General features: G+C 40.8%; 1 protein-coding gene across 1 annotated transcript in view; it reads left to right on the top strand.

Moving 5' to 3' along the window:
• KIAA1549L (KIAA1549 like) overlaps positions 1–19,498 on the top strand; it is a 213,262-nt gene that overhangs the window by 184,946 nt on the left and 8,818 nt on the right. Inside the window, exons 16-18 of the mRNA XM_074998972.1 lie at positions 5,781–6,128; positions 14,582–14,679; positions 15,796–15,944. Coding sequence (XP_074855073.1) covers positions 5,781–6,128; positions 14,582–14,679; positions 15,796–15,944 — 595 coding nt within the window. The remainder of the gene's footprint in view (positions 1–5,780; positions 6,129–14,581; positions 14,680–15,795; positions 15,945–19,498) is intronic.

Raw genomic sequence — 19,498 nt, 5'->3', positions numbered from 1 at the left:
CAGTTCTCACAGTGGTTAGTCATGACTCACTCCACACCTCCTCACACACCCCTTCCTGTCATCCTTGACTATCTGCTTCACCTGCAACAATTTTGAAGATATATGACATTCAAAGTACTTTTCAATTATTGGCTACGTCTACACGTGCACCCAACTTCGAAATAGCTTATTTCGATGTTGCGACATCGAAATAGGCTATTTCGATGAATAACGTCTACACGTCCTCCAGGGCTGGCAACGTCGATGTTCAACTTCGACGTTGCTCAGCCCAACATCGAAATAGGCACAGCGAGGGAACGTCTACACGCCAAAGTAGCACACAGCGAAATAAGGGAGCCAGGCACAGCTGCAGACAGGGTCACGGGGCGGACTCAACAGCAAGTCGCTCCCTTAAAGGGCCCCTCCCAGACACACTTTCATTAAACAGTGCAAGATACACAGAGCCAACAACTAGTTGCAGACCCTGTATATGCAGCACGGACCCCCAGCTGCAGCAGCAGCAGCCAGAAGCCCTGGGCTAAGGGCTGCTGCCCACGGTGACCACAGAGCCCCGCAAGGGCTGGAGAGAGAGTATCTCTCAACCCCCCAGCTGATGGCCGCCATGGAGGACCCCGCTATTTCGATGTTGCGGGACACGGATCGTCTACACGTCCCTACTTCGATGTTGAACGTCGAAGTAGGGCGCTATTCCCATCCCCTCATGGGGTTAGCGACTTCGACGTCTCGCCGCCTAACGTCGATTTCAACTTCGAAATAGCGCCCGACGCGTGTAGACATGACGGGCGCTATTTCGAAGTTAGTGCCGCTACTTCGAAGTAGCGTGCACGTGTAGACGCAGCTATTGTTGATGCAACTCCAGTCTGTGCTCATAAAGAACAGATGACATTGGTTGTTCAATATGTTAAAATTGCAGGATGTTCAAAGGTTTCAATTGAAGAATGATTCATTTTGTTTGATAATTTCACAAAGTGGAATAGAAACTATCTCTTGTGTATGAGAATTTCTGGAAGGCTTCAAATTAAATTTTCAAGTCTGCATTGGCCAAGCCTATGAAAGTGGATCCAAAATGGCTGGGGGGTACAAAGGAGTACAAACTATACTTCTTCAGCAAAATCCAAATTGTATTATCTCCAGTTGTGGCACCCACACACTAAATCTCATCTGCATAGATTTCACTGAATTGTGCAAGGAAGCAACCACATTCTTTGAGACTATCCAGCAATTGTACAACCTCTTCAATAGCTGTCCTTGAAAGTGGGAAATACTGAAGCAGCATCTGTCTGTTTCCCTTCATGGCATTGACAACCAGGTGGTCAGCATGAATTGATGGTGTTAAACAAGTTGCACAGTATTTGTATGGGCTCTGTGATAAAGGCTTTAAGTGAGCTTGAATCTCTTTCTCTCATAGCACAGGTTCACACTGCACTGAGCTTAAGTCAATTCAGAAGTATACATCCAAACGTGAATGCATTTTAATGTCATCCATGTGAATGAAGCTGCTAAAAAAGATCCACCAAACTAATCTTGCAGTTGAAGCACACAATTTGAGAGGGATAACACTGAATGACTTCTTAAAGATACTCAAAAGATTCATGATCAATGGCATACAGTGCTGTCTAAGTCCAAATGAATAGTACAGGGTATTGACATTTAATTTGAGTTTTCCACCAATTGCAGCCTAACATTTTAATGTGATACAGAAAGGCATTTTTTGGTTGTGGGATCCATCCAGTTGGAGCATCTGTAGAGGCTCAATTAAATCTGGTCGTAGATGTCAATTTGAGACACTGCGACAAATTTGAACTCTTTTTGGATTCCTTTGGGAGTTCAGAGATCTATGTGATGAAGATCTATATTCAGCAGCTGAACAGAGAACTATCCATTATGACTCCAAGCTTTGTTTCCTGATTAATTATAGCTAAATTATCCCCCCATCATATTGTATGTATAATTGGAGTTATTTTTTCTAATGTGCATTACTTTAAATTTATCTGAATGAAGTTTCATTTGCCAATTTGTTGCCCAGTCACTCACTCAGTTTTGTGAGAATCACTTGTTGTTTTTTTTTTGTCAGTCTCCTTGGATCAGTAGCTTCAGGTGAATGCACATGGAATGTGTTAAAAGAGGTAAAGAACTATCATCATTCATTCCAAAATGGGACAAGAGTATTTGAATGGACTTGCAGTGTTTAACATTAAAAGTGATGTTGCATGTAAACTAGATTTTTCTTCAGTTATGAGTTTGCATACAGCAAAACCCAAAAAGCGTTCCAAAAATGAAGAGTTTTGCTTGCAGTGCAAACTCACAATTAAAGCTAAAATTTTAATATGTATGTTAGTGATATACGGAGTTAATTGGTGTTGGTTTTGGTTTTAGTATGATCCTGTCAATGAGACGTTAAATACATCCAGGGCCTAGGGCTGGGGATTGTAAATTCTAAGTGTCCTGGGTCTCTGTCATCCTCTGAATTAATGCAACTGGATTTTAAAATTTGTATAAATATTTATCCTTCACAACAGCCCCTCCAAAATCTGCTTGGTTATCCTCCTATTAGTAATAAGCCCGGTTGTCGCAATCTGAGCTAACAAGGAATCATTATTCTTACAGTGTATTTTAGCACTATTTTCTTCTTTTTCAAGAAAGGTTCAAAGAATCTAGAAGTAGGAAATATCAGGATAAATAAACACAGAGGAATGGAGTTTAATCTGGAAAAGAGATCTGGCAATCTCAATCTGAAAAGCACAGTAAAAGAAAATTTACATTAAGATTCAGTATACCTCTCAAGTCAGGTGAAAAATATAGAGAGTTTGGACAGAAATAAGGTAGAAAAATTGTGATGAATGAAAAGATTTTTGTGCATATATGGTGGATGTGTCTAGTCCATTACAGTATTGGAATACCATTAGCAATATCACAAATTATTTTATATGTATTACCAAATAAACCTTTGCTAATCCTCCAGAGGCTTCCTAGAAGAAGTTGGCACACAAAAGGAAATGAAGAATTGATGTCTCATCTGCTGGTAGCTGCTAGGTTACTGATAGCCTGTCACTGTGAAAAGAAAAATAGTTCAACTCTAAAAGAATGTTTTTGATGTGGATATGGGAAAATTAATGCACCAGTGTATGTTCTCATTGAGAATAGACAGGACAAAGAAATATTTGGTTATTTTTCAGTTCTTAAAGTCCATTTACCTGATAAACAAAAAGACCTATCACATTGTACTTGTGCAATAATTTAATTCAACAGTCAATAGAAGTGCTTGGTTTGATAAATATGTAGTCAGACTTCATTCAATCTGTGGTGTTGCAAATTGCATTGCGGTACAGGTTTCACCTCTCTCATCTGGCACTCCTGGGACCTGACCAGTGCCGGACGAGAGAATTTGCTGAACCAAAGGAGGTCAGTAGTGTCTAGCAGCAGAACCAACATTTTCACTGCTTACTGGGCTCTTAGAAGATTTTTAGGGGCAAATGATAGCTAAATAACAGCACAGAACACTGAGAGCCAGGACTGGTGGCTGTAAACAAATTTTATAGGGCCATGGGAAACTTAGCCACACCCATAAGTGGTCAGCCAGCTAATTTAAATCATGCCAGACCATGGAGTTTCTGGACAAGAGAGTTCTGGATTAAAGAGGTTCAACCTGTACTATACTGACCAGACATGCTCCTCTGCCTGTAGCAGCAGGGAGCTGCTGTGGCTGGAGAAGAGATGCACCCCTCTGCCCCCAGCAGCAGGACCAGATTAAGAAAGGAGCTTTAGGGACTGCAATTCAGACCCCTGGCCAGTATTCTGGGCCAGCCCTTTCTGGCAGGTGGAGGCTGCTCTGTATACTGCCATTCTTTCTTGTTGACTGTGTCACCATGAGTGCCAGGAAACTCTATCTCCACAGCTTCCATTGGCCAGGAATCATGGCTAATGGGAGCTGTGCATGGGGGTGTGGGGGGGCAGTACCCACTGGTGAGCATGGGGTATCGCGGAGCCACCTGTTCTCCACCACCAAATGGCAGCTGCCCTGGCATACATCCCATGCCTCAGTCCCCTGCCCTAAGCCCCCTCCACTACCCTCACGCTCTGTAAATCCCACACCTCAACCCTCAGCCCCCTCCTGCACCCTAACTCCTGCCCAAACCCTGCACCCACACCCCAGCCTTCTGCTGTGGGCCTGCTACCACACTCTAAACCCCTTGACCCAAGCCTCGAGTCCCCTTCTGTGTCCCAAACACGTGACTCACGCCCCACTCCAGAGCCTGCACCTCCAGCCAGAGTCCTCATCCCCGCAACCCTGAGTCTCCTTCCACACTCGTAACTGCTTGGTCCCACCCCAGCCACAGACAGTCCGTGTGCAGACTGAATTTTGCTATGTGCGCCGATATGGAAGTGGCGTGTCACACATCCTCTTGCATTTGCAGGAAAATTTTTCAGCGCAGTGAAAAGTGGGAAACATTTTTTTTCAAGCAGTCTTCATGCTCTCTGGCTGTTACTATGTTTCAGATCTGTTTCCTAAATTTCAGCTCTTCACTTTTTGAAGTAAAGTGCCTGGGTATCCACTGCCTGAGCTCCTGTCTAGTGATTCTAAACCCATAGAAAATGGGTAAATAAGGCAACCAAATTAGAATGGTGGTAATTTACGGCTACTTTACATAGAAATAAATGCAATGAGATGTAATAAATGTGAAATTGCTTTATAATGGGTAGCTATTGTTCTTTGGGAACTATAAAACAATTGCTCATTAAAAGAAGAATTTAGCAAATACGTCTTGATATGAAATAATGTTCTTTGTTTTAATATAGATCTGTTGTTTATTGCCATGATTAGAAAACTAGACACCTAACTTACACTTACAAAAAACATGTAGGGATTGCACAGTTAATTGTGCTCGTCAGATGTACAATTGTATGTTCAAAATGACTAATTGTTCAAATGCTTTGAACCTGTGTATTTAGCCTTTGCAGGATTGGCCCCATTGGGCATGATTACCTGAGCCTCTGCAGCTCAATTTGATCTTTAGAGTTGTAGAGTTTTGTCCTTTCTGAACTCTGGACTTGTATGCAATTGTGTCAGTAATTGCATATTTTGCCCATAGTGTTACCTGTTTGTGACTAAAAAACATACGTTTTGGAGGAAGTGTGTAGGCACCTGTTTCAAAAATGACCCTAAAATGTTCAATAATCATAATGGACTTCAGATTGAGTCCTAATACATTATTATTAATATGATAGTTTTATTATGGAGCCACCAAAGGTCCCAAGTGCTAATGGAGCCCCATTTTATTGGTGTCCTACAACTACAGAAAAAAAATCCCTCTTTTGAAGGCCTTAAAATCTAGATAACAATATTTCAAAATTATTAAGAGCACCTAATCTTTTTATATCAGTGCCATAAATGCATCCTATGTATCCTGATATTTAATAGCATAGGATACATTCCACAATTCCATACATTCACATTCCACAATTTACTGAATAACTTGTGCTGGGAATACAAGAGGCTTATTGTCACTTAAGCCAAACTCTTTACACTAACTGTGCTCACTAATTATGTGTCCTTCATTTTTTGATTGTCTGACTTGAAATCATGGGGTCTGATAGGCAGAAATGCTGAGCAATCACAGCTGAAATTGACATAAAAATTGTAGCATATGGTCTCATGAATTATGCCATTTTTGCATGGACATGAGAAACTTGTAGTTTAACTATATTGGAGAAAATATGTAAAAAAGCAATACAAGACTGCTCCTCTTATGTGTATGAAATGCTTTTATTTTATCCAACAGACTGAACCTGAAATGATAGAAGAAACAAATATTGATCAGGTCAATGAACCTCGAAGTTATACCAGATCCCGTCAGGCTAAAGTCCATTCTGAGACATCTACTTTAAGTTCCCAGCCTTCTATCGATGAAGTTAGACAACAAATGCATATGCTGTTGGAAGAGGCATTTAGTCTGGCATCAGCAGGCCATGGAGGGCAGAACAGACAAGATCCTCATACTTCAGCACAACATTTATCATATTCTGAAGTTGTGACCAGTGCTCCTGGTACCATGACCCGACCCAGAGGGGGAGTACAGTGGATGCCAACATATAGGCCAGAAATGTATCAGTACAGCTTACCAAGACCAGTAAGTTAAAATATTGCATGTTGTGCTATTATGAAGATAACTTGTGTTCTCAGCTGTAGTTTTTAAATCAAGAGCCCCAGGTGCACGAAACACACGTGAACTTGTACTTCTGATAGCTATACGCACATCTGTAGGTATGTGCATGCATACACACTTAAAAGACAATTCCTTATTTCCATTTTAATAATGGGTCCCTCCTCTGTACTGTTTACATAATAGTGTTAAGTAGTATTGCCTTACATTTGTTTTAAACCTGCTGCCTAATGATTTCATTGGATGAATACTGGTCCTTGTGTTATATGAAGAGGTAAAAGAAAACTTCCTTCGTCACTTTCTTTACACCAAAAACAACAAGAAGTCCTGTGGCACCTGATAGATTTTGGAGCATAAGCTTTCATGGGCAAGGACCCACTTCGTCACCATTCATGATTTCATAGACCTTTTGTCATATCTCCCCTCGGTGTCGTTTCTGAGATGAACAGCCCAGTCTTTTAATCTCTCCTTATATGAAGAATAATCCTCCCCTTAATAATTTTTGTTGCTCTTCTCTGTACCTTTTCCAATTCTAATACTTTTAATAATGGGGTGAGCAGAGTAGCATGCAATATTCAAGGGGTGGGTGTACCATGGATATATATAGTGGCATTGATATTTGACATCTTATCTCTCCCTTTCCTAATGGTTCCTAATGTCCTGTTAGCTGTATTTTAACTGCTACTGCACCTGGAGTGTGTGTTTCCTGAGAGCTGTCCACAATGACTAAAAGATCTCTCTGTGTGGTAACAGCTAGTTTAGACCACAGTATTTTGTATGTACAGTTGGGGTTATGTTTTCCATTGTATTGATGAACACTGAATTTCATCTCATACATTTAACACAAGTATGGTATATGGCTTCTTGTTTTTTCAAATAGTGGTTCTCAACATTATGTTCCTCTTTATTCGGCTTTGGTGAGGCCACATCTGGAATACTGTGTCCAGTTCTGGGCCCCCAATTGTAGGAAGGATGTGGATATACTGGAGAGGGTCCAGCAGAGGTCAACCAAAATAATTAGTGGGCTGGAGCATATGACCTGTGAAGAAAGGTTGAGGGAATTGGGACTGTTTAGTCTGCAGAAGAGAAGACCGAGGGGGGACTTGATAACAGCCTTCAACTTACTGAAGGGAGGTTGCAAAGAGGCTGGAGAAAGGCTGTGCACAGTTGTCACGGATGGCAGAACACGGAACAATGGTCTCAAGTTGCAATTGGGAAGGCCCAGGTTGAACATTAGGAAAAACTTTTTCACTAGGAGGGTGGTGAAGCAATGGAATGGTCTACCCAGGGAAGTAGTGGAGTTTCCATCCCTGGAGGTGTTTAAGTCTTGCCTTGACAAAGCACTGGCCGGGCTGATCTGATGGGTTTGGTCTTGCTTAGAGCAGGGGGCTGGACTCAATGGGTTTTTTAGGTCTCTTCCAGCTCTATTGTTCTATGATTCTATGAGAGGCAGCTGTAGCGGTTCATCAGACCAAAGCCTCATTGATTTACCTTCTCTGATTCATTGTTCACACACTACCACACTAGTTCATGAGTAGGAAGGAAAGACAGATTTGGAGACACTTGTATTCATGGACTGGTGGAGATGATACCTTATCTGGTTTAAGAAGGATATAGTCTTTTGGTTAAATCATGAGTTTGGGACTCAAGAGTTTTGTTTACTTCTGGTTTCTGTTGCAGATTTTACACGTACCTTATCAAGTCAATTTGTAAATATTTCTCTGCCTCTCAAGTATTGAAAAGATAAATTGATGAATGACTGAAATGCTGAGACACTGCAGTGATGGAATTAGAAATGTATTTAGACAGCAGTATCAGAATTGCTGTCCATGCTTATGGTTGTAAATCCATCTTTTAAACTCCTCTGAACTTCCAGATGCTGTATCTAAACTTTACAAATCAAACACCTTTTTTCACAACTATAATATGTATTGCTAAACCTGTGATTAGTTTTGGCTGATGAAGTAAACTGAACAGCTGTCGGAAACTGAAAATTAGGCCTTGTAGGAATATAAAATTGCTGAAAACATCTGGGAATTTGCTTCAGAAAGAGAAAAAGCAAAGTGTAGAGTTATTGTTCTCTGCTGACAGTACATATTGTTCTGAAAGAAGACATTTCAACAGTCAAAATAGAAATGAGGAGTCCTGATTCTGTCCATATATGAGTAATCTTTTACTGTTATAGAAGTATATTGTTACAGTTAAGAGTCATCATTGCTAAGATTATCTTCCATGGTAAGAAGAGCATAACAATAAAGGATGCTTTTCCTGAATTATCCTTCAGGGATAAATTGAAGCCAGTTGCCTTTAGGCAAATACTGTTTAAATCACAGTAGAAGTATTCTTGGAAATTGCTTTGCTGCAGTTCTGACTGCATTTGATCATGTTTTGTGGTTGGAATCTGATAAGAAGTTGTGTTGGTCACTAACTGTCCTGTCAAAATACTTTTATAGTTGACAAGACCTTTTCCAAATGAAATAAAAAAGGTTATATGGCTATGTCTTTTTGGAGGTGATGTCTATGCAGCAGCATTATTCCTGAATAAACTATTCTGGACTATCTTATTCTGAAATAGTGCAGCTACACGCAAAATGCTTTTTGAAATAGTGCTCAGCTGTTTCAAAGTAGAGTATCTACATCCCATGGCTGTGTCTAAACTAGCCCCCAACTTCGAAGGGGGCATAGTAATTAGGGTGTTGGGAGATTACTAATGAAGTGCTGCGGTGCATATGCAGCCCTTCATAAGGCCAAATCTCCCCCAAGGCAACTTTGAAGTGTGAAACTTAGAAGTGCTGGCTTGTGTGTAGCCACAGGTCAGTCGCAGGTACGTCGAAGTGCTTGCCTACTTCGAAGTCCCTTTATTCCAAAATTTTGAGGAGTAAAGGTACTTCAAAGTAGTGCGGGCATGTCAAAGTACCCGTGGCTGACCCACAGCTACACGCAAGCCGGCACTTTGAAATTTCATGCTTTGAAGTTGCCACAGGGGAGATTTAGCCTAATGAAGTGGTGTATATGCACCGCAGCATTTCATTAGTAATTTCTCAACACCCTAATTGCCATGCCCCCTTCGAAGTTTGGGGCTACTCTAGACACAGCCAATAGATCCTATTTTGAAATAGAGCCATTGCACGCACCAAGGCTTATTTTAGAATAGGTTCTATTCCCTGTCTAAACAGCCCCTATTTTGAAATATGTATTTGATACCTATTGAAATAGATGCTATTTCTCATGGAATGGTGTTTACCAATTTTGAAGTAAGACAGCCGCTATTTTGAAATAGTGGTTGCCTTGTGTAGACACTCATGTAGTTATTTTGAAATAGCTGCTGCTATTTTGAAATAACTGCTGTGTAGACATACCTGAAGAGACACTGATCATTCTGTTCTCTGCATTGTAGCATTCATATTTTATAAAGAAGATCCACAGGATTTTCACTAAGATTAGATGAAAATTTCTCCATTGTCTCTCTAAATAAGAACTGTAAAAATTACATTATCATGCCATTCTTGTTTTTCTAAGTACATTGCAGTGTTTAGTGGTGTGATTCCAATAAAAACCCAGGGTAGGGGCTTTATAAGGTTTTTAGGCAGTTCATGCAGCTTGAAGTGTCCACTGAAGCTTATCTTAAAACCTGTGTCTGTACTGCAGTGATCTTTTGAAAGATACTCTTGTGGAACATTTCTTCTGAAAGAGCTTCATTTGAAAGAGTACATCTACGCACAAAAAAGTGAAAGAGAGCATCCACATAGCCCCAACTCTTTTGTGAAAGAATGGGCCAAGGATCAAAAAATCCAGCACCATGAGGACCGCTCTTTCAAAAAGAGGGAGCCATGGAGCATCTGCATGTGCTTTCTTCTGAAAGAATCTTTCAGAAGAAGGAACTCTACCTCATTTGGGAGAGGAACAGCACCTCCAGAAGAAGTGCTGAGTTCTCTCCAAAGACATTTGAAAAAACGCATTTTGTCTGTGGACACGCTGCTTGCTCTTTCATAAGAGGACTGGCTAGCAGACACAGCCTAAGTGTTTGTTTGACAATGGTGTAAACATCTTTGTTTTCATTCTGGTCTTGTTTTTTTTAGTTGAAGACTCCTCCAAGCATTCATTTAATGATACTAATGAATTTCCAGATCTAAAGAAGGGGTCTGTCCCACAAAAGCTCATCGCCTAGTAATGTGCTTCGTTAGTCTTGCAATTGCTACATGACTGCTTTTCTGTTTGTGAAGATATAAAGTAACACGGCTACCTCTTTGAACACAGCCTGTGCACGTTTGCGGAAACATTCAGTGTAGAAGTTTAGATTGTCATTACGACCCTCAGGGGAAGTCCACCTAGAATTCTTCTTGTTGTGTTGGTAGGGGGGATCTAGTGGGTCAGTGTGATGTTCATTGGTGTTTTGGAAGTATTCCCTCAGACAGAAATGGCAAAAATAGGCTTCCAGGTCACCACAGAACTGTAGCATGTTTGTAGGGGTAGAGAGGCAGAAAAAGAGAGTCCCCAAGATAGGACAGACACTTCTGCCAAGCAAAGCCTGTAGTTGGAAAGATTAACAGTGTTTCTCAGTGAGCTGAGGCTGTCATATTTGTGATTGCCTGTGCCATGAAGGAGTTTAGATAGTTTATTATCCTTTTTCTTCTGCAAGAAGGTGAAGTGGGTGTCGCAAATAGCTTGTCTTGTTTTAGTAAAGTCCCACCATGTAGCACTTTGTTTGATAGCTTGGTTATTGATAAGAGTCTCTAGTTCAGGGGTCACTCTTGATTTTCTCCTGTTTGTTGTACAGGATACTGATTAGGTGGTTCCTCAGTTTCTTTGAGTGTGTGTGGCATAATCTCTCACTAGTTTGTCGCAATTAGTGTTATGGATTTTTCACTTTCATCTTTCACTCAATTAGGTATGCTGTTCATCTGTTTGCACGTGGAGACGAAGATGTCTGTCTATATCTGTGCAAGACTCTTTCATGCAGTTGTTGGATTACCACTCCAAATGTCTGAATGCAGTGCCTTGTATGCTGAATACTCTCAGAGGTGGTTGTGGCTGCTACTTTAGAAGTTATGATAACTGACTGAACTAAGCTGAAAACTGTAGTCTGAAAAATGGCAGTTTTCCTAGAGGCCAGAACTTGAAAACCATAGAATAACTACCTTGTTTGTTAGGACTTTGGGCAAGCTACCAACTGTCTTCCCTTGAGTGATCTGGAAAGGAGAAAGATAACGTTAAAGTGGGCCTAATGCTGATGTGAGAATTTAGACTAATTAAGGGGAACTGGTAATATTCAGTCAGCATCTAAGATTCTAGACCCATACTGCTTGACTTAAACCCTTGTACTCCAGGTGGAGCATAGGTAATCTCCAAGTCTCCTCCACTTCAGCCTGTCTCGGGACAAAGCTTCTAAAGTGACCCCAGGAGAATCCCAATTCCCATCTCAGTAGATCTTCTCCACATTGTCCAAGATCCTCCTTTTTTGCATTTTCCATGTGGGTTCCACTTGAGAAGCTGATGGACAATGCTGGATGATGTTTTTTCTGAGAGCGTGGCCTGCGCATATGGTGGACTACTTGACCTAACTTCTACACCCATATGCCTCCCATCAACACAAATATCCCAGCACATTGAACCGTAAACACAAATCACACAACTACAAGCATGCACTCTTAACAACAAACTCATAGACCCTCTCTGCTGCATAGGCCTTTCATTTGCAGCATCACAAATCCACCGAGCTTTCCCAGCACAGCACATCCACCCTATGTGCAGAAGGACTCCAAACGTCATTCTGAAGCCTAGAATGTCAGGGTCAGTGAGAAGTGAATGATAGAAACAGCTACAAGTATGGCTGAGAACTCTTTGTTTGGAATTTCACAGGTTCAGTCATTACTGAGATCCACACTTTGTTATTGTTCAGTTTTTTAGCCCTGAGTCACCTTTTTCCTTCTGCTTTAAAGCACATGGCTTTATGAACTATAACCATGCAGCAACACAGGATTTCAGCTACTAATTTGGTTATTATCCGCAACTAAAAATTTCACCCAACCTAGTTGAATCGATAACTTGGAGCTGGTTAAATATGAATGCCTGCATGGCAAAAGTTGGAGCCAAGTACGATCCTTCATCCTGAGTGCCAGCTGTACTCAGCCTCCCCACTAATGCTTGCACACTCCACTCCAGAGTCCCACCACAGCTGTGGACCTTTTGAATTACTGGTTTCCCCTCTTCAGGGCTTTGCAAGATCCAAAGCAAGTAACCCAAACTTTGCAAAGGAATTATGAACTAGCTTTATTCCTTGATGCAGCACAAGAAATATACATATCTATAGGAGAACAACAAAACCATCATGTTAAGCCCTGCCTCAGTTTCCTCACCTCCACCAAGGGTTCTCTGGATTTTTATAGTCCCTCCAGGGGAGTCAGGATTCCCCCTTTTCACCTACTCCAGTCTGTGCTCTTGTTCTGGTCTCCCCACCTTTGCTGGAAAAAAGTCTTTTTATAAGGTTTCATTGCCCTCTGTCAGGTGACTTCTCTTAGCGGCTTCAAGTGCCTCATCAGGTGATTCCTTGCTTTAAGAGCCCATGTGGGAGAACCAAGTGCCTTTGTCCTGTAGTGAGTTCATTGATTTAGGATGTTTCCATTTAACCTGGGTCTTCCCATCAACAGCACTTGATTGCCCTCTGTTATTAGCCCTCACTGTGAGAGCACGATCTCCAGGAATCTGAGTCTAAAATGGAGATTAATGCAACAGTAAAGGTACCTTATTGCTTATGAGCAAAATTTGTTGGTGAACATCTTGGGGTTTATAGGTTGATATAGATAGGGACAAATCTGTTACACGGGCAAGAATCTCTATTTTACTTTTGGAACTAATTTTTGGAATTGATATGATAAAGGAAATGCCTGTAGATGTAATCAGCTAAGACACAAAGACACATAAACAGGAATTTATTCATCAAAGTCTTGATTAACTAGCATATATTTTAGACAAATATCCATTCTTAATCTAAGAATTGCCAGTGACGAAGAAGCTACCATAGCCCTTTAATTTGTTCCCCTGCTTGAGGACTCTCATTGTTTAAGAAGTTCCACCTTATTTCTAGTCTTAATTACTTCACATTGACTATGAAAATGAGTGCTATCGGCATTTCTACTCAGAGATTTGCATAGTAGATTAGAAAGGGAATGCAGGACGTACTACTATTTAATGGTATACCTACAGTTGTCTGCATCACAAGTCAGTTCACAAGGTTTCTGTCATATCACATTTTTTTCAGATATTTAAAACAGAAAATAAGGTACCAAAATGGCTAAGTTTTTACTGATGATGGCTGTGGAGTTCTGGATGAAGACATTTGGACTTCAGCCTCTGGCTTCACCACAATTGATATATTTGAAGAGATTAGACAGTCTCCTAATACTTTGCCCTGTTATATCATTTTATTTATGGTTCAGCTGCATTAACTGCAATCCCACTCACTGCTCTAAGATGTCTTCAGTACCTTGACTTATCTGGAAAAGTAAATCTTGGATTGGCCAAAAAGAGGGTTGATCTACTGCTAAGCAGAATGAGCACATTGACTTGACTTTCAGAGCAGAGTAGATAAATTCTGACAATATTTGTAGCAATACTATGGATAAAAGTGATAAGCCGTTCTTTGGACCATGAACTGATGTCAACGAGGAAGATGTTTCCTGTTACATACAGTGAACATTGCACAATCTCAACATACAAGAGATGAAATTCAGTTATGTTGGCTGCAGGATGCTAGATTTCATGATCCAAGGATCTGATCATGGCCTTCTTTGCTTTACCTTGCTTTGTGGATTTATTTAGGAACTTTGTTGCTTTACAGTGTTGTGATTTAAGTACCTTGGTTTTTTTGCCTAGAAGAAAATGGGGGAAGAAAAATCTCCTGAAAGACCAGAAAAAAAAAGGTTGAAATATCAAGTAATTGTTTGCAGGCAGTTTCATTTGGGGATATGTTGCTTCAGGGATGCTTCCAGGTATACTGACATAAAAACACTTAATTTTTAGAGGGTCAAAAAGTACTGTCATCTCCCTCCCTGGGAGGGTTTCAGGAAGAGATGAATTTTCCAAAACTGTGAAAGATCTACCTCTCAGGTGGCATTTTTCTGAGGTATTTTTTCTTATTTCTTCTTTTTGAATTACTCAGCTATAGCTCTGAGATCCCATCAGTGTGTATGGTTTCTACATCATTTGAAAATCACTCAGTCTGTGGTAAAATTTGAAATAAGATACCACCTGACTACAAGTTAACTTCCTAAAAGGTAACAATTATAAAACTGACCATGCAACTTATAAGAGCTGTTGGAAAGGTTTTTTTAAAAAACTTTCCTTTTAAGGTTATTGTGCTGTTTTTTTTAAAAACAATATTAATTGATGTTTGAGAAAATATTCATTTTTCTCTTTCACAGGCTTACAGGTTTTCTCAGCTTCCTGAAATGGTAATGGGATCTCCTCCACCCCCGGTCCCTCCAAGAACAGGTCCGGTAGCTGTTGCATCTCTCAGGAGGTAATTAATTGGTATTTTTCTAATGCCCAAGAACTACAAATATCTACTACTATAATAAGGATTATTCCATAACTAGAACTTCTAGTGGCATTTAATAGCCATCTTACTTGTAATGAAGAGACGTTCATGAAATTAAGAAATTAATTTCTGATATTTTAATTTCAACATGTTTGAATAAAACAACAAAGGATCCCATATTTCACTATCAGCTAGTTGGTTGCATCATACATTTAGCAAATTGTGCTCTGATATCTCTTAAGCCCTGGTTTGACTCTATTTTGAAGAGACATAATGGTGTATGTTGCAAATGGGTATAAAGTAGTTAATATTTCACAGTTCCATCCTCTCTGCTTTTCTTTTCTAAGTACTCCAGCCCTACAGAATTGAAAATTCTATTAATAAAATGGCTTTTGATGCCCTGGACTCAGTTAGGGATTGCTGTCTGGCTCTTGACTATTTCATTCTCATGTTTCTAAGGCCTTATATATATAGTGTGTGTGTGTGTGTAAAATGTTGTTGATTGTTTACATTTAATATATATATTTTTTATTTCACCATAGCAATAAAGCATTTTCAGGTGGATGAAGTTACTTGGCCTTCAGCAAGTGCTAGATAACAGCCATCTTGGGCAAACTATAATCCTAGAAGACTGTGTGCTATCTGGCAGTTTCTGTAGAATTCTATTTGAATGCCAAATACTGATGGAGCTCTTTTGATATCCTAACCTTGACTTTGTCACCTTGTTTTTGTCATTTACAGTTCACAATAGGTAACAGTTATGGATCAGAGTGCTCTAAACATAGCTAAAACCACTCAGCTTCCTGCTTTATAACTCCATACCAAGTAGTAATTATCCAGCATTGTCCATTGTCTCTTATTGTGAAATACCACATAACTGTATTTTTTGTGTTGCATATCACACAGTTTTATTTTGGAGTGTTGAGTGAATGGGCTGTAGAACTGTAAAAATACTATAGGAAATAGTTGCCAAGGACAGAGGAAATTGCAAAAAAAGCTAATAGTTCCCTATTGCCTGCTTCCAACTCCTGCCACTGCTGTTGAAGATTCTCTGTCAGAATTACCAAAGTTTCTTGCTGGTTTTTTTGTAATGCACAGGTCAACATCAGATATTGGCAGCAAGACAAGAATATCTGAATCCAGTGGGACAGAGCAGGCCCAACACCATGATCCTGCATCCTATGCATCAGGATCAAGAGGTCCAGTATCCGTGGGACCATTGGATCAGTCAGCATTGAACTACTCAGGTGAAAAAGATGATGGTACAAACATAAATTATCTCCCTGATCTGTGTTGTTTACAGATGAGCATATGGAATATTGCAAGCACAGATTATTATTTATGGTTATGAAGAAAGATTTACTAAATGCTTTGTTTGGTTCCTTGAGGGTCAACATAAGGTACTCTGTGTCACCTCACCTGTCACATGAATCATTACAGGTGTAATCTGATGGAAGATATGCTTTTGAAAAAAAAAAACACACCACACACAAAGTGCTAGCCAGTTCTGGAGGCAGGATCCCAGAGTAAATGAACAAAACAATCTATGTTCCAATATGGCGGATTCTTGGCTCCTGTACTGTAGTCAGCAGTCCTTCCTGCAACAACTTAAGTTAGGTTGAGGGGGACCCTCAGGTAGTAACACTAGAAGAACAAACTGTTTAATTGAACTGGAAACTAGAGCGTGAGAGGATTTGTTTGTGACAGAAACTTTAGCAAACACTCTCCTTTATCTCCACTGCAACATCTGTATCATAAGAATAAATGCCGATTCCATTTATTTTAAAAACTGGATGTGGGCACCTCAAAACTTTGTGGAACTTTGTCTGAATGTGACTTTGACTTATCTTCCAAGCCATCTGGTAACTGATATCTTTTGACAGCTCTTAGGAATCGCTAAACAAGACTCTGAATTATTGAATTCCAAATCAAAGAATTCATATTTACAAGGAAACCAGTGGAATTTATGGAGCAAAGAATGTGGCTTTGTTAAGGGGCTGGAAGTTCACCAAGAGCAAGTGGGACCACAATACTTATTGAACCCTGTCTCATAGAAGGCAATTGCCATGCAAAGCTTACAAAATCTGCCAGAATGACAATTTCCCAGCCACTTTTCCACCCTTTCATGATTGAACACTGTCTGCAAATGAATAGCCAAAATCCAGGGTTAAAATAAGGGGAGGGCAGGGAAATGCAGCTCCTCCCCTTTCCTAAACACATAGCTTCCCTTCCTCCTGGCCCAGTGCTGCTAAAGGTATAGCAAGAGGTCCTCTTCCTTCCTGGCTGATGTGGTGAGAGCTCAGCAGCTTGTTTTAATCTCTCTCAATCCTCAGCAGCAGCAAATATCAAATGTCCCTTCTTATTGACTGGAATTAATTGTGATGTTCTGACATGAGATGAAGATAATTTCTGACAGTAAAGGCTAGAGCAGCTGGAGTGCCCATTCGAGAGAGAGAGAGAGAGAGGCTAAGTAGGAAGGACATGATATTAGGAAACCAGGGTCCTGTTCATAATACCATGCTGAACCTGTTTGGCAACCTTGAATGAGTGACTTCACCTCTCTGGCTCTGTTTCCCCTGCTATGCTACTTCTGGCTCTTTTATTTAGATTGTAAACTTCTGGGGAAGGGACTGTTTGTTATGTGTTTTTACAGTGCCCACTGCAACAGAGCCCCAAAGTCAGTTAGGGCTTATAGGGTCTGTTGTGATAAGATTTCCCCACCTCCTCACAGTACTATGGTTTGAAACTGCACAACTTATTCCTGATTAACTTCACGTACAGCATGCAGGCTTAAAATGGCTTTTTGGCTGTTTTGCTTCCAAAGATTTGCCTTGATGGAAATAATGAAAACTGATAGGATCTTCTGCAACAGTGCAAGTCAGGACCTGGATTAATTTTTGTTTCACTGTGTGATGCACTAAAAGAGAACTTCTTGAATGATTCGGAAATCAATTACCCTTTCTACATATTTTAGCACTGTTTTATCATAATCTGGGGTACTTTGCCACCTGATATAGGTAAAGAGTGCAGTATGGGACAGGCAGCTTTGTCTGTAGTGGTCAAAACAAACAAGAGTCAGTGGCAGCTGAGTTTTTTTTATCCTTTGACTCTCTGCTGATTTCAACACCCATCCCTCCACTAAAGCTACGTCTACACGGGGATGCTACATTGAAATAGCTTATTTCGATGTAGCGAAATCGAAATAAGCTATTTCGATGAATAGCGTCTACACGTCCTCCAGGGCTGGTGCCGTCGATGTTCAACGTCGACGTTGGGCAGCACTACATCGAAGTAGGCGCTGCAGGGGAGCATCTACGCACCAAAGCGGCCCACATCGAAATAAGGGTGCCAGGAACAGCTGCAGACAGGGTCACAGGGCGGACTAGCACTTCCGGGGCAACAGCTAGCTGCTCCCTTAAAGGGCCCCTCCCAGACACACTTGCACTAAACACCACAAGATCCACAGAGCCGACAACTGGTTGCAGACCCTGTGCATGCAGCATGGATCCCCAGCTGCAGCAGCAGCAGCCAGAAGCCCTGGGCTAAGGGCTGCTGCACATGGTGACCATAGAGCCCCGCAGGGGCTGGAGAGAGCGTCTCTCAACCCCTCAGCTGATGGCCACCATGGTGGACCCCACTATTTCGATGTTGCGGGACGCAGATCATCTACATGTGCCCTACTTCGATGTCCAACGTCGAAGTAGGGCGCTATTCCCATCTCCTGTTGGGGATAGCGACTTCGACGTCTCGCTGCCTTACGTCGATTTCAACTTCGAAATAGCGCTTGCCACGTGTAGACGTGGTGGGCGCTATTTCGAAGTTGGCGCGGCTACTTCGAAGTAGCTGGCTCGTGTAGATGCAGCTTAAGTTTCTCATCGTTCTGCTTGGAAAAATGGGTGAAGAAAAGAAAGAATAAAAGAATGAAATGTGTTTGATAAAATCAGACCCAAAAGAGGGATGTTCTCTCTCTTCTCCAGCACTCATTGCATTTATTTTACTCCCTTGTTCACATGAGTTTAATGTGATTCCCTGTGCACCACTCACTGACTTTGCTGATTCATCTGACATTGAGAGTTGCAGCTCTTTGCTGCCTCAGGCCCTTCAGGCAAAGTCTGAAATATTTTTTCCCCGTGTGATTATTGTAACACCATTCAGTCAGCTTGCCGAGCTGTCTGTTTATAAAAACAAAATTAAACACCTTCTCTGCTTGTGAGTTGTCCTCACTAACCCTCCCCATCTACACACACAGTTGCACTCTACCACATCACACATGAAAACAATCTCAGAAGGTAGAGGTTAAATAGGACTGGGATTTCTCTGCATTTGGCACTATATAATGTTTCTGAATGTTTTTTCTCACCACCTCCTCAGAAGTGTTAATTATCTGCTTTGTAGTCACTGTAATACTGAGTACAAAAATCTTGATACTCTAGCCTGTAATCTCTTGCTTTTAACATCTGTAGACTACGTGCATCTAAAAAGAAGCACCGAGGCTCAACCCCAACCTTTTAAAATGTTTTGAAGTATCCCACAATTTAGGATGCCCTTTGCATATGGGATGTGTGCCCTGCAGCTTCAATTGTGTAACATTCTCCACTTCTTTTCTCATACTCTGAATATTAATTGCTGTGCTATATTAAAAGGAAAATGTCATGTTTTTCCTTAGAGATGTTACACTTCAGCAGAGGATAAAATAATCTGTGCAGATTTGGTTTAAGGTTGTATAAAATGGGCTCCTTGGAGGAAATTTAAAGGTATCAGAAGTGCTTGGAAAGCTGAGATTGCTTGAATTGTCCTAGCC

Source organism: Carettochelys insculpta, chromosome 6, assembly GCF_033958435.1.
Source record: "Carettochelys insculpta isolate YL-2023 chromosome 6, ASM3395843v1, whole genome shotgun sequence".
NCBI lineage: Eukaryota > Metazoa > Chordata > Testudines > Carettochelyidae > Carettochelys > Carettochelys insculpta.
Note: the sequence above shows the minus strand (reverse complement) of the source record. Positions and strands in the feature narration are given on the sequence as shown.